The 16,276-nt window shown below is 41.5% G+C and overlaps 1 protein-coding gene across 2 annotated transcripts in view; it reads right to left on the bottom strand.

Moving 5' to 3' along the window:
- Positions 1-10,574: 10,574 nt before the first annotated feature.
- LOC138788829 (ras-related C3 botulinum toxin substrate 1-like) overlaps positions 10,575-16,276 on the bottom strand; it is a 55,384-nt gene continuing 49,682 nt past the window's right edge. For both annotated transcript variants that reach the window (XM_069967152.1, XM_069967151.1), the window contains exons 5-7: positions 15,130-15,289; positions 12,877-13,009; positions 10,575-10,799 (exon numbers count right to left, since the gene is read on the bottom strand). In XM_069967152.1, the coding sequence (XP_069823253.1) occupies positions 12,879-13,009; positions 15,130-15,289 (291 nt within the window). In that variant the 3' untranslated portion in view covers positions 10,575-10,799; positions 12,877-12,878. The remainder of the gene's footprint in view (positions 10,800-12,876; positions 13,010-15,129; positions 15,290-16,276) is intronic.

Here is a 16,276-nt window from a genome sequence, read left to right as displayed (position 1 = left end):
GATACCATTTAATTTAAAAACATGCCCCCTCCCCCAATCTGGAGTTATCCAGGACGTGAAAAACTGAATAAAGTTTTTACAAAAACAACTCCACACCTGTCCTTAGCTTGTGTGTGGTATTACAACTTAGGGCCAATTCACGTGGGACGATTATGGTGCAAAAAAATCGTTATATCGTTCATATTCAAATGATAATCGTTGCGTGTAATTGCAGGAAACGATTGAAAAATCGTTCATTTAGATCTGACCCTAAAATCATCGCTCGCTAACCTTCAGTGTCATTCCACATCATTCATTCTTTTGCTGGTATCAGATGGAGTCTGTACAATCGTACTAATGATTGATATACCGGCTATCATTCTGTGTAATATGGTGAACGATTTCAGGTTAACGATAAATAATCTAGTTTGCGATCGTTTATCGTTAATCCTTAAAAATCGCTTTGACTAATAGGACCCCTAGTTCCATTCACGTCTTTTTTCGAGCTGGAATTTAGTTTTTGGAGACTGGGGCTCAAAAGTAAAAAAAATCTGCACACACAGAGATTTTTTTTGTCACTATTTATAAAATATATTCTGCCCATTCTACGTTAATAGGCTTGTATGAATGCAAATTAAATAAGAATGTTAGTGACAAAGCCCACCGGGAATGTCAGCTAAAGGCCTTTACACACCAGGACCTTGCCCAGAATCCCCTGGGAGAAGAATAACCTTTTGCTGAAGCGACCTTCATGTATTGAACCCTCATTACTGTACTGTAGGATCAACATGATAGCATGATAGAACCTGATTACAAAATCTATGCCTGCAACTCAGGTATCTCTCCCTGGAAGGGGGGGGGGGTCATACTGGGGCTTCTGTCTTTTTAAGTTTTAATCTTTATTTTTTATTTTTTTTTTTTACAGAGAAGAGTTTCTATTGATAGATCAATGTTCTACAAAATTTTATAATATCTGACAAGCAGGATTACACGGACTTGGCTTTAGCTAATCCCTACTGATATTTGGCTGTCTGTCTTTTTTTATGGACACATTCAAAAATGTATATTAATGACTACAAATCTGGACCTTTGGCCTCTAAATGATTCACTTTGATTTGCAGTTTTTCTCTTTGATGGGAGGGGCCTGGCATTGTGACTGCAACCACTCTCTGTGTCTGTAGGCAACAGTCATAGCCGCAGTGAGTTTAATTTCTCCTATGGGAGAAACAAGGTGGAAGGATGACAAGCTGAGAAGGTAACATGCTAAGAGGAGTATCCCTTTAACTATGTTAAATGCCAGTGTGCCATAAATTAAAAAAAATAATAAAATGTAACCTGCTGATATCACCCTAAGACTCCGTGCACACGGAGCAAAATTGGCGGAATTCTCCGCCACGGAATCCTGCCAGCCTCCCTGTCATAATTACAGTCTATTGGGGGCTCAAGCGCCTCCTCTCTCCGTGCTGAAGAATCAACATGTTCAACAGCGGGGGAGCTTGGACAGGTAAGTATTCTCTTTATTTTTTTTTCACCATAGCAAGAGCTGCACAGACATCACTAATAATAAATAAACAGCGCTTGCTGCACAATAAGCGAGCCGTGTATGGGCTAGGTTAGTGAGCGCTGATCTAGCTGATCAGCGCTTGCTTATAGTGTTATGTCGGGCCCTGTAATACAGCCCTAAATAGAAGAGATATCATCTAGTAAGCGTTCAGACACTTACGGGTAGTGTTTTGGTATTTTTATTAGATTGATTAGATCAGGGGTCCCCAAACTACGGCCCGTGGGCCGCATGCGCCCCCCCCCCCCCCCGAGGCTATTTATCCGGCCCCTGTCGCACTTCCACACCACTGCCTATCCCTGCCCCTGCCCTGCATCCACGCCGCTGCCGTCGTGGCCCCTATCACTTTCGGAATCCCTCCTGTCAGGGATCCCCCAGCAAGTGCAGCAATGTCATCACTGCCCCTGCCGGAGGATCCCTCAGAGATTGTTTCCAGGTTACATCCGGGGCGGGGGGTCCGGGGTCCGGGGTCCGTGCAGCGCTGAGGAGGCAGGCGGCAGGGCACACATCTTATACTGCTCTGGGATATGCGGTCTGTTGCAACGGAGATGTGCAACGGACCGCGGATCCCGGAGCAGTGTGAGATGTTGCACTGGGTTTTGATTATAGTTTGTTTTTTTATAGTCCGGCCCTCCGACGGTTTTAGGGACAGTGAACTGGCCCCCTTTTTGAAAAGTTTGGGGACCCCTGTATTAGATTATTAGATTAAATTACCTAAAGATGGATATTTATATGTAGTTAAAGTAACCCAAACACAAGAATCCCAGTAAAATTGACCAGTTGTATGGTAGGCCTCCAAACTCTTCCTCAGCGGCAGATATAAGGGAAAAGAATACTGAGGTATGTTAGGCTACAACATATCTGACTCTTTGTTTCTGCAGAAGTTAGTCTGTGTCCCCATGTCCGCATGTTTATAGCGTTAATTTGTTGACATACTTAGAGCCCATTGATTTTATAGCTTCTGAGATTTGGTCTAAAGTTTTTTAGCTGACAGAAAAAAAGTATTTAAGCTCAACTTTCTGACCTTCAAATAAAAGAAAACTCCTTACTGCTAAGGAAGAAGAGCAAACTTTTCTAGTGCAATCTTTAATTCAAGAAGCACAGGCCACAGAAAATTCTCTTTGTGTGATGGTGCACTTCACAACACTTTTGAATATGTAAGCCACATCTTTCACAGAGGATGGAAAAAACCCGGTAGTACGGGCAGGCTCAATGAGCAGATCACCGATAACACTCTCCCAAGGGAACTTAAAATGTGTAAAAGGAAAAAAAAAGGAAAAATCACCCCCCTATCCCATTATAGAAATAAAACATATAAAAATAATTAAATAAACATATTATATACCTTGGTGTGTGTAATTGTTCGATCAATTAAAATTCAACAATTGTCATCCCGTATGGCGAGCGGCGTAAAAGAAAAGAAGGAAAAAAGCACCAGAATTACAGATTTTTTTGTTACATTATATATTAAAAAAAATAATAATAAAAAGTGATCAAAATGCAATCTACACAAATATGGTATTAATAAAAATTAAAGACCATGGCGCAAAAAATGACACCCCATACAGCCCCACAGGTGAAAAACTAAAACTGTTATAAGCAATAGGGCAATTTTATTAGTAATTAATTGCAAAAAAAAAAACATTAGAAAATCTGTGTAAACCTGCATACAGTTGTGCTTGGATTAACCTATAGAATAATGGAATTATGTTGCTTTTACCATATAGTGCATTGCGTAGACACAGGAACCCCCCCCAAAAGTTATAATATCGCATTCTTTTTTCCAATTTTAAATTATTTTATTTTTATAAATAATATTTTTGGGTTTCCGTCATACATGTTATGGTAGAATAAAAGGGCTATTACAAGGTACACCTATTCCTGGAAATAACAAGCCCTCACATGGCCCCTTAGATTGAAAGATGAAAGTGCTCTTAGAAGGGGAGGAAAATTTAAAAACGCAAAAATATAAACTGGTGCGGTCATAGGGGTCATTTTGCGCTGCGGGGTCATGAAGGGGTTAATATTATTATTATCATCAGAGATGAGCGAAGCAAATGTGACAGCGGATTTGGGTATTAAATTCGATTTGTATCGATTCACAAATTCACTTCGCAAATTCGCTAAACATGGCAGCTGCACATGTTAGCTTGCAAAACTGTCTTTTGGCGGGAGCAAGAGATTATGCAGGGAGAGAAATACAGAGAGATAGGGATGGAGAGGAGAGGGGATTGTAGGTGCTTTTCTGAGGGAGGTGACTCTGAGGTGACTCTTGTTCATTATACACTGGGTACAACAGCAACAGCTGATGAAAAAAATCGCTAGTCTGTAATAGTCCGACTATTGTAGCTACTATAGTTTGCCTGTTTTAATAAAAATTCATTTGTATACGATTGGGGAATATTCACAAATTTTGCAAAACAAATTTTCCAGTGATTTGCTCATCTCTAATTATCATCATTATTATATACCTCAAACATAGTAGGTGTTGGTTTTGGACCTTCATAGGACAGAACACACTCTTGGATAAAGAATGTGTATTACATGGAGCTGTATATGTGTATTACATGGAGCGGTATCTGACCACTGTCGTCTTTAAACCGAATGTACTATCAGATACATTCACTTTAAGTGTTGCATATCAATGGAATTCTATTCTAATTCTATTACCGGGCACCAGCTGGGGCTGAAGCACTGGAGGCGGGCCAGCTGCTGCGCAGGTTCGGGTGCCTATACAGCCAGATTCACTAAGAGGCCTGCGCCTCTTAGTGAATCCTGCCATGGAAAAGACGGCAGCGTTTCATTTAAGACCGGTGTATGAGTACGCTAGTCTTTATAAATCAAACCTATTAACCTTTTTACCCATATCCAGACCAGGCCCATCACCAGGCTTGCCAGCCTTAATTTTTTTCCTTTCCTCAATATTGGAACAACCTCTTCAAAACAGAGTTAATAAGCACAGTATGGCTGAAGCAGGAGTCCTGTGATCTGGAAGGACTTCCAATACAAGCCAAGGGGCTGTCAAGGTCTTAAAGACACAGAGTGGGGATGTCAGGGTCGGTACAGATGGCAGCAAAGTCATCTTCAGACCCTGACTGATCAGTAGAATGAGTCAGAACATCTGATCCTAAACCATAACAATTATTGACCCATTCTTAGGACATTAAAGAAAAAAAGGAAAAGTCGGCAGCACTCCAATGCCTCTGTTCACACTGTAGGTTGGATGCTGTATGTAGGTTGCTGTTGCACTTTTTGCTTTATGTTTGTATCTTAGCCACATGCGGCGTGAAATCTACAATGTGAACAGAGGCATTGGAGTGGTGTTGCTCTTTTCTGTTGTATGTGGGGTGTGTGGCTACCTGTGTTTTGTATGTGGGGTGTGTTGGCTTGCACTCAACACATGTCCTGTGGGTGCTATAAAAATAGATTATTTGGCACCCATCTGCCCATTTTGTAGGCTCAATGTTAGCCCAGAAGAGGCCATTGCTAGAATGGAAATGCTAGAGTAGGACGATGTCTCTGAGGACACCTTAACATGGTTTGCTAAGATCCTCATTTTTTAAATATCTATAGAGCAGGCTTTTATCGTGGGTACACTGGGGGGAGTGTGTATCGTAAGTACTTGCACCTGTAGGTTGCTGTTTCACTTTTTGTGCATTTGTAGGACACAAGTGGTGAATAGTGATAGATACATTTTGATATCACATCAATGTTTCTGGATAACATGGTACCACACTTATTTTTGCTGTTCAGTATTAAGGATCACATAATGATTTGTAATTTTTTTATGTAATGCATTTAATGACCACCAGGGGGCATACTATACAAGCATTTTGTTTGGTCATATCTGAGACAATGTATTGCTTTTAGTTTTGGTTATCTAAATTAAAAAAAATAAATGTGTTTGTGTGTGTGTGTGTGTGTGTGTGTGTATGCGCATTTACGTTAAGACAGAAGGGGGTCGGTATTAGAGTCTGTCTGTGAATCGTTTTGCAAGCTGCAGAATAAGTGATAATTCTAAAAAAAGAAAAAAAAAACACCTTGTTGATGTGCCTAAACAGAGAAAATATTAGAGGAAATAAAAAAAATGGAAACAAAGTATATTTAAAACATTAGTATTAAATATGAGCGCTACAAACAGAAATACACTCCTTCGCGAGGGGACATCCTACTGGTCCTACTCCGAAGACTGCAGTAGCTGGACCCCTCTTGTCTTCATTTCAGGTATCATTGTTTGATTGATGCTACATTGATTTGGTCATGGAGCCAGTGTACCAGCAACATAATCACATTTAGTCAGCTGTATAGTTTGTATGTTCTCCCTTTACATATGTGAATTTTCCCTGGGTACACCTGTTTCCTCCCATACTCCCAAAACATACAGATTGGTATTTTGGCGTCCTATAGAACAAATGATCCTAGACTAGAGCATGTGTCTATGCCTGGAATAAGGGGATTAAAGGGGTTATCCAGGATTAGAAAAAACACCTATCATCAGGTTGTGTGTGGTTTTAAGCTATGTTCACGCACACACACACACACACACACACAATATATATATCAGTCTTTTTGGCATTGTGTGAACATAGCCAAACTGTGGACTGTTTCTAGCAAAAAGCAGCTATGAGTTTACTGAAGAAAAACAACAAGGTCAGTTAATTCATCTACCCACTAGTCCACTTAGTTCAACTAGGCTCTGGGGGCCACCAGCAGGTAGACAATCTCTTACTAACCAGTGGTCATTTACACTTCAACTTAAATTGGTTCCCAAAGCTTCTTATTTCTTGGTAGCTATACTTACCTACTTGTGCAGCTCATTTTTAGCAGGCTCCTGTTGATGTGCTCCAACAGACCATGCCACAAGATGGCCACACGCTTTATTTAAATCACAGGACTAAAGCAATCACAGGAGTCAAGTGAAGTGCTAGGTCACTGGGATTCACGCATACTGTGAGATTCCCAACTGTCTGCCATACAGCAATAAAGGGGGCGGCACATTCTGGCTTGCCATTCTAGCAGAGCCAGTCTACTTTAAGGATCCCATGACCCTACTGAGGATCCATACTCCTGTGTTTAACCACTGTGCCCGCCCCTGGATTACGTTACCATTCTGACATCCTTAAGGCTGGCCACTTCCAAGGCTCACCACCTCACCTGTTCACCACCATTTAACATCCTCTATGTGTTAAAAGGAGTCCACCATAACTTGCCTGCACCTTCCACCTGACTCCTGAGCCACCACAGAGAGGAAATTTAACACCTTAAATGGACTCAACCGCCACCAAAGCAACTGACCCTAATATGAAAAGATGCAGTGACCCCAAACAATGTGTACATGCAAAGGAAACTGCCTATACTAAAGTCTACCTTTGTGGGTCTGTAGGTGAAAAAATGCAAGCGCTACGGCCTTTTAAACCTGAGAAGGAAAAAACTAAAGCTCAAAAGCGAAAATTAGCCTAGGAGGGGAGGGGTTTAATGTGTTCAGGTAGCTGGGTAATATATAAAAAAAACTATGACCGCTGCTGTCATGATATCCCAATCCCAATGCACAGAACATCTAGGATCAGGTTCAGCATGAAACTTTGGCAGTGCCAGTTTACCTTGTCTAGCGGTATAGATTCCATAGATCGGGTGCAGTGTGCCTGGGTAGAGCTGTGTACTGTAACCAGGGCAAAGATGTCACCCTGGTGGGCTGTAACACTAAAGTGTTGTGCTAGTAATGACAGCTTTAGCATACATCCCTGGGCGATCCTATTGGAACACGTTAATTGCTAATAAGTTGATATGTATAGTTATGTGAATTTCACTGGTAATAATAAAAAAAAAGAGTGGTGTTCTTAAGCAACAGCAAGGACGACTGCCAACTGTTACTAAGTCCATGCCGAGGACAATATATTCAACAGGGATTTTTTTTTTCACAATTAGACCCCTTGTATATGACATATGGGAGAATCACTTTCCCGTATGTCTTTTTATGATCAGATGGTGTGAAAACTTGTTTAAAAAAAAGTTGAATGAAAACTTTATAAAAAGACCACTCAAAATTGCAATGAAAAATAGTTTTCTATGTGAATAAAAAATGGCCACTGTGCATAATGTATCAAAGAAAAGATGTCCAGTCCTGGGCCAGGATGGCAAGATTTAATTGATGGGACAATTCACTCTAGCACCAATCTGGCCCACTCCACTGATAATCATTAGAAGAGGCCTAGGACAGATTGACACTCGGAGGGTGGTATCCCCACCTCCAGAGCTCCAAATGGTCTTACCGGACACAGGATTACACTACAAACAGCACGGAAACACGCAGAGGATGAAGGTAAGAGACATACCTTTATCCTCATCGCCCCTGCGTGCGATAGGGAGCTGTCAGCAGTTTAGGCTTGTCTAACCTAATGAAAAAGTTAAAGTTTTAGAATACCAAATCAAAGTCCTCATCTTAATCCAATAGAAATGTTGAGGAAGGGATCATACCAGATTCTGAAAGAAAAAATTTACAAACTTTTTAACCAAAAATTTTAACTATTTCCAGATAAGGCCATGTGCACACAATGTGAAACACCGGCCGTTCTGTGACCCGGTGTTAGTGAAGATCATCCCGGCCGGTACTGAAGCATCTGCTGGATGATCTTTATTTGTTCTGAATTGTGATCCTTGTGCCGAAGCCCCACTCTCCATTGTGTGACCTGTCAGGCTTGTGCGGCCGCTATTCAATGAATAATGGCCACACAAAACTGACATGTCAGGTTTTTTTTACCGCCGCTAGCGATCCCAGCCAGAGTGCATACTATATTCTCTAATTGCAGTGCACATAAGTTGTGTATTAATTATGGCCATTGTTGCACATCAGCAACAATGGCTGTTATTAATACACAACTTATGTGTATGAAAATGGCCTAACCTTGCAACAATGGTGGATTCTTTGGCGCTTAAACCTCTGAGCTCAGGCATAGTCACTCCACTTTAATTAAACTACAATAAAGAACGCATCTAGTTAAAAATAATACTGGGAATCTCTGCTTCTTGATTGAAGTGGAGTGACAATGCTTCAGCTTGGAGGTTTGAGCGCCAAAGAATCCACCATTGTTGCAAGGTGATCTGGATTTTGGCCCCAATCACACAGCCAGGGAAATTGGAAGGTGGAAGGCAGCAGCCCTCCTTATACACCTACAAGCCTACATTAGAGTCCTGCCTAATATGTATGACCTAACCAGGTAAGTGTGCATTTGTGTAATTTGCACATACACATCTCACAGAGTTACTCTCCCTACACATGCATGCAGCACCGCTGTGTTTCCTTTTTTTCTTTTCATATGCAATTTTTAACAATTTGTTTGATTTTGTTCAATTTATTAACTTTTTGGACTTGATGTGGTTTTAGGTAGGGATGAGCTAACCGAACCATTACGAACCAGATTCGTTACGAACTTTGCAAAAAGTTCGGTTCGGTACCGTACCGAACTTTGAGAAATTTTGTTACAAATCTGGTAAAAATAACAACAGCGACGCAAAATTGTACTTTCTTCACAGAATAGACCAGGATACAAGGGATTATTACTCCTATAATCCCTTGTATCCTGGTTTTCTGTGAATATCAAGATGTGTGCTGTCACCCCTGTTAGAGTGAGACCTTAAATTAGTCTCCTCACATATACCTGGGTGCTGCCTAATCAAAAATGTAATGTGACAGCTGTCTGTGAGTATCAACCAAGACACATGAAAGCAACTTCAGTCTTCAAGTTTATCGAATTTATTTAGGGAAAATCTCAGTTCATATCTTTACAATAAAGGTTCAAAAAAAGGAGAACCCTGTTTAGCCGCAACAAAAAAAGTTAAAAAAAAAAAAAAAAAAAACTGTCCAAAAAAAGTCCCATCACTGTCCCAGAAAAAAAAAAGAAGTCTCATCAGCTGTCCCATCACTGCACAGTTTTGAAGAAAAATTTTGGCGACTCATTGGGATTCTTGGTGTCCAAGACCGTGCACCCCAGTGCTGATGTCTGGTCCTTTAATTATGGGCAAGGGCAATGCATGTCTATTACTGCCCATTGGGTCCTCCCAGAAGACCACCAGAAAGTTAGCCCATTCTTGCCACTGTCACCTCCCCGGTGCTTTAGGGCACCAGTTCTGCCTCCACCAGCTTGCAATCATCGACACAGTGGGCAGGAGCTCCTCCGGACCATCAGGGAGGAGAAGGAGATATATGAATGGCTGACTCCAGGTCAACTAACGGTGGGAAGTGTTGTACCCCACAAAGGGAGGAACATTGTCTCTGCAGTGCAGCAAGGAGGGCTGAGTCATACACCTTGTATCGCACATGTGATAAACCTCATAGTGCACAGGTTTCTTCGAACATGTCCTGCCAATTGTTGATCCCTTTTGAGGACGCGACTCTGTTTGTGAGCAGGCATGACTATGGGATCAACAACATCATCCCACTCGTCCGTGTTCTGGAAAGTGCGCTGAACAACATCAGCGAGGATTCCCAGGCCACCACTCCAAGGCCGAACATCCTCCTCCGTGAATTGTCTGTTCTCCTCCTCCAATAGTCTCTTTTCAACCATACTGGACTGGGTGCAATCAAGTGCTGCTGCCTCCTCCTCCGTCAATTGTTTTCAACCACGCTGGGTCCAATACAGTACTTTTACTGCTGCTGGTTCCACTGTCAAATGTTTGTTTTCCACCCTAGTGGGTCCAAGGAACTTTGTGTCCTATGTCCCAAGTAATCACTTACACCTTGGCTAATTTTTTTTCACTATTTTTGCACTTTGATTTTTTTCACTTTTTTCATTGTAATAGCAACTGCAACTAAATGAAACTTTACCCTATCAGACTTCCACCATTGTAGCTCCAATTATTCCGCTGTTATAGCAAGGTTCGTTTTAGGTTCGGTTCGTACCAATCTGAACTTCACAAAAGTTCGCCGGATCGAACCGGACCGAACTTTTCAAAAGTTCGCTCATCCCTAGTTTTAGGTCAAATTTAGGCAGAACTATAGAAAATTTTAACTTTCAAGCACCGATGTATATAAAGCATACACAAGAAGACATTTTTATTTCAATTCTGAACTTACAGAATGGCAAATTGAGAAAGATTCATGAAGATTGACTGTTACAATAAAAACAGTAATAGTAGGGAACAATGTGTTAGATACTACAACATCAGGTTTGGGGTCTTAGAAGGATCAAGCAAACACAACTGTTTGGCGTACGGACTATGGCATCGTCTTCGGATACAAGCCGGGGATTCCTTTTCTGCAATCCTGTGCAAGACAAAAGAAAGACAATAGGAAAATGCGTGGCTGAAGCAATGCGAGCAGTAAGAGCTGTATACGGTATATACCCTGCCCTCTGTATCTTACGTCTCACAAGAAATGGCGCCAGTGACAGGCATTTATCATGATCATTAGCATTTTAATAGCAAGAGCCGCATATCTGAATATTAAGGGAAAGGAAAGCATCAGTAAAAGTCACACAGATACATGTAGGAGACATTGATGCTGCTGATGTCTGTGGAGTGGTGGGGCCCAGAGCTGAGGGGGTTTAGTCTGGCAGTAGTGGGGTTGCTACTGGGTTTCTTCCTCTATGGGCATTGATTTTAGGTGATGGTGGGGTGCTGCCCAGCACTATGCCATTTAGGTTAAGGATCCACACATATCAGGAACTGTGAAGGGATCTGTGGGCTTATACAATTTAACATTTCTTTTTTCCCCTCCATATGCAATGCCCTCCAGTGTGTGACTGCATGATGCCTATCAGCCCACCATGAGCATTACACTGATAGACACATTGATGGTTGCAGGGCTGGAGTTATTATTACTGAATCACTTCACTTGAAAGGAGAAACATTCCAAGAAATACATTATTTCAGGACATTGCCAGCTCTGCAGTTTTATAATGGATCTGATATTAACAATTTTATCCTATAATCCAATAACACAGAAAGGCTTCCTAAAATGGTGGATTTTTCCATTTTAGAAGGGATTCTCAACTATTTTCTTAGAATATAGTAAAGCTCTTAGCCATAACAAAAGGGTTATGCTCACACTCGGTTAAAATAAAAGCAAAACACAGCTGTACGGACAAAGGGGAGACATTTACTAACACGCACCCCTGGCATACCCCACAGAGAAGGAGCAGATTTTCCATATCCTCTGCTTGCCTGATGGACAGGGTTGGGTGAGTGGGAGGTGCGTCCTCCACCTGCACCTGATTTATTAAGGTGTATTCCAGATGCAAACCAGGTGTAGGCTGTTGCACAATGCAGGGCCAGCCAGCTGTACAGTGGTCCCTCAACTTACAATGGCCTCAAGATACAATATTTTCAACATAAATTTTCCTTTCTGGACCATCATAACTTGAGACCAGACTCAACATACAACATACAATGCTACGGACAGACAGGATCTGCGGCTCATGTGAATAACTAGATCGACCAATGAACGTGGTAATTTTACTGGTTAAACCCCAGTAATACTGAAGTGCATGCACTGGTTGGCTGTCTGGTAGTGATTCTCTACAGTACTGTTTGATACTACATGTCCTGTACTGCTCTTTACTAAGGATGGTCCAAACCTGCCGAGGTTCGGGTTCGTATGAACCCGAACGCTCAGCATCAGATTCCCGCTGTCTGGCCGCTCCGTGCAGAGGGTGGATACAGCGGGAGGACCGCCTGCAAAACTGGGATACAGCCTATGGCTATGGCTGTATCCCAGTTTTCCAGACGGTCCTCCCGCTTTATTCACCCTCTCCACGGAGCGGGCAGACGGCGGAAATCATTGCCGAGAGTTCGGGTTCGGACCATCCCTACTCTTTACCTGTGCCAGGACCCTGTATGATCTGTACAGGACCCTGAAAACTATCCAGTTCTCTATAAAAAAAAAAAATAAAAAAAAAGTAATTTACAGTCTCCAGTTGCTCTTTCTCACTGTTGTATGTAAGTATTTGCTTTATCCATAATAGTTAGCTGCTTATTTTTTTTTTAAATCTTAATTTTTTTCTCATTTTAGGATAACATTTTGGGGGATTTGGAAGTAGTTACCAGTTTTCCATAGAGTTTTGGTGTAAATATACAATGATCATCCTGGAACCAATTAATATTGTATGTTAAGTGACCGTTCTTAGTAAATCCGCAGGCTCTTTATTTAAGACTGGCGTACAATAGTTTGTATGGTGGTGGTGACAGTAGGGGATGACTAATGGAGGGTCCCTAGGCCCCAAAGTTGGTAGAGGCCCAATGGCGTGGACCGCTCTATAATACTACCTTTGGTCAAGGACTATTACCTGAAAAAAACAGGTAAAAAAATCTAACATTAAACAATAGTTATAATTTTAGCTCACCTTTACAGAAATAAACAGGGACACTTTCTAGTCCTGCGGGGTGGTGGACATAATACGGCTTTGATAGCCTCGTCAAACACTGTCTTGACATCATGCTGTGAACGCGCTGAGCACTCCACGTACTTGACAGCCCCTACAGATAAAACAAAGCATAAGAAAAAGAACAAATTGAAAATGAAGCCTATGGGAGACAAATAGAGATGAGCGAACCTGCCAAAAGTTCGGGTTTGCACAAACCCGAACGATCAGCATTCCAATACCACTGCCTGAAGAAGGTGGATACAGCCCGAGGACTGCCTGGAAAACACGGATACAGCCAAAGGCAAAGACAATTCAGTCATCTTAACCACCGCAAGACTATTTTACTGCTGACAACCTGACATGGATCCAGTGTTCAATGGGTTCCTCATCCTCCCCTTCCTTCCAATAATTTGACAACACCACCCAAGAAAAAAGGGATAAACCATAATTTCGTGCACCTATCCAATCAGCTGCAAGCCCCACTGTGATGTCCGCACTTCCCCCTCACCCTCTATATAAGGTGATTCACTTCCTGGAGGCGACCAGTCTGCTGTATGTGTAGTAGACAGCAGGTTGCAGCAGGCAGTAAGAGCAGAGCAGGGAGAGAAATACAGAGCGATAGGGAGTGGATTGTGGGTGATTTTCTGTGGAAGCTGTTAAGCCAGTATCCAGTTCACCAAGTAACTGGGTGCCTGTTTTGCTTTATACAAAGTCACTGGGACCAAAGACTATATAAATTGCAAACTTGCTTTATATCACATCTGGAGATGAGCGAACCTCGAGTATGCTCGAGTCCATCCGAACCCGATCGCTCGGCATTTGATTAGCTGGGGCTGCTGAAGTTGGATAAAGCTCTAAGGTTGTCTGGAAAACATGGATACAGCCAATGACTATATCCATGTTTTCCATATAGCCTTAGGGCTTTATCAAACTTCAGCAGCCACCGCTATCCAAATGCAGAACGATCGGGTTCGGATGGACACGAGTATGCTCGAGGTTCGCTCATCTCTAATCACATACCCTGTTGATTTAGATTTTGTCAGTTGAAACGACAATGACACTTTTATTCCAATAAGACTCTAAAATGATCACAGACAGGGCTTTTATAAAGTAAATGAACAAGTGGAGTGCCATGTTACATCAGCCTAGCCCTCTGACTGGAATTCTAATCCCCTTTAGTGCTTATTGGAGGTCTTCTATATCAGAAGAACCATTAATATAACTAGCAACTAATGGCAAAGCACCAATGCTATCACATCTGGAAATAACCCCCAAATTACAATTTCTTATCCCTTTTATTTTCTGCTCCATTTTCCTTCTGGTCTTAGAATATATTACAGCAGTAATAAACTAGAGATTTAAACATTCAGCAGTAAATCTGCATCTCCCTAGTGAGTGCTATGTATAATTAAGAGGAGATGTCAAAACCGTGAAATTAGGAAAAGAAAAGCAGATGTCTTATGTCATATAAATCTATTAATCATTCATTGATTATCATGTAGTCAGTCTAAGGGGCGAAATGCCGCTAGAACACAGATAAGAACCCATTTATCTCACAACTGGTTCACAGGACAGTGTGACTCCTTGACATCTGAGCTATTTGGGAGGTCAATATTTTTTCCTCTCCATTTAAAATGATGTCCGCCATTTTGAGGTTAAAATGACGTCCGTCAATTCACTGTTCGGCTGCCCGGCTGTTGGTGCATTCTAGTTTAGGTGGACTAATTGGCCTTTGGTCTTTAATTGAAAAGTCCATTGAATTTAATAGTAAAACTGTGAAAGGACGGTGACAAAAGAAAAAATCTGTCTGTTAACAACTTAAAAAAAAGCGTCCACTGTTTGAAAACGACGTCCAAAAATAATTGGTATGATCATTATTTTGGCTTCCCTCATTTGCATCAGAGCTCTGTCATTCCATTGACGTTAATGCATTGCAGGCAATGCGGCAATAACAGACATCTCTTAATAAATTTTCTATTTTTTTGACGTTGTGTGAACATAACCATAGGGTGCAAGAGATTTGTATATTTGGCCTCCTTTACAAACTCCAGTAATGTTTATGGTAAGGCACTTACTCACAGAGAGTACTCTTCACCCTGGGCTTGTTTTATTCAATATTGTGCTTTGTGAAATACTATGGAAGTTTTATTTGCATATTGGTCAAGATAAACCATTTTTACCCTATTTGTTGGCGAGGTGGTGATTTTGTCCATCATCTGACTAGAAACTTACCAATCTCCAGGGCTAGATCAAAGCCCTTGTGGTAGGAAATTGGGTCCAACCCTTTTTCTTTAAGCGCCTTTATAGTTGCTTCATTACCACGTAGATCAAGCTTAGTTCCAACAAGGATTACCGGGGTGCCTTGGCAATGGTACCTGACTTCTGGGAGCCACTGTACAGAAAAAAAAGGGTTAAAGGGGTTGGCCACTTCATAGTAGAATTGCTCAGTGTACAGTATTAGTAACTGTACTTACAGCAATTACAAACAGCAGCTCTCTGTGTACCTCATAGAACTAAAACCAGACCCGCCCTGTCCAGATTGTGCTGCCCTGCTCTGTATACCGAACAGCTACCCTGAACATAAGATGGCCGAGCATATAAGAAAACTTGCTGCAAAATGATTAACAACTATAAAGCTGGGTTCACACTACGTATATTTCAGTCAGTATTGTGGTCCTCATATTGCAACCAAAACCAGGAGTGGATTAAAAACACAGAAAGGCTCTGTCCACACAATGGTGAAATTGAGTGGATGGCCGCCATATAACAGTAAATAACGGCCATTATTTCAATATAACAGCCGTTGTTTTAAAATAACAGCAAATATTTGCCATTAAATGGCGGCCATCCACTCAATTTCAACATTGTGTGAACAGAGCCTTTCTGTGTTTTTAATCCACTCCTGGTTTTGGTTGCAATATGAGGACGACAATACTGACTGAAATATACGTAGTGGGAACCCAGCCTAAAGGTAATGGTACCTTATGATCATTCTCCACAGTGCTCTGCATGCTACAGGGAAGGGCTCCTCAATTCTTTACTATGCTTCTTTGCACTGGGCCCACCAATGCGTTCAAATGATCATAGCTGTATATTACATTTTCCAGCTCATGGTTTATAAGGGCAATGTTTAATGCATTTTCAGTAACATGGAATCCTATGTCAATAGGGTGTATATAATAGAGTGGAAGAGGGACTAAATGTAAGATGAATACAAGTCCTAAAAGAAGACCAAAGATCAGGTAGAAAATATCATTATGTAGGTTCCTTGGTGTCTCTGAAATGACCGATAGAAGAGCAACCTCGTACTATCACCCTCCTGTAATATACTTTAGGCTATAAACAAAGCAAGACGTATGCCAGGGCACTCACCAGTCGA

The sequence above is a fragment of the Dendropsophus ebraccatus genome, chromosome 4 (genome assembly GCF_027789765.1).
Source record: "Dendropsophus ebraccatus isolate aDenEbr1 chromosome 4, aDenEbr1.pat, whole genome shotgun sequence".
Lineage (NCBI taxonomy): Eukaryota > Metazoa > Chordata > Amphibia > Anura > Hylidae > Dendropsophus > Dendropsophus ebraccatus.
Note: the sequence above shows the minus strand (reverse complement) of the source record. Positions and strands in the feature narration are given on the sequence as shown.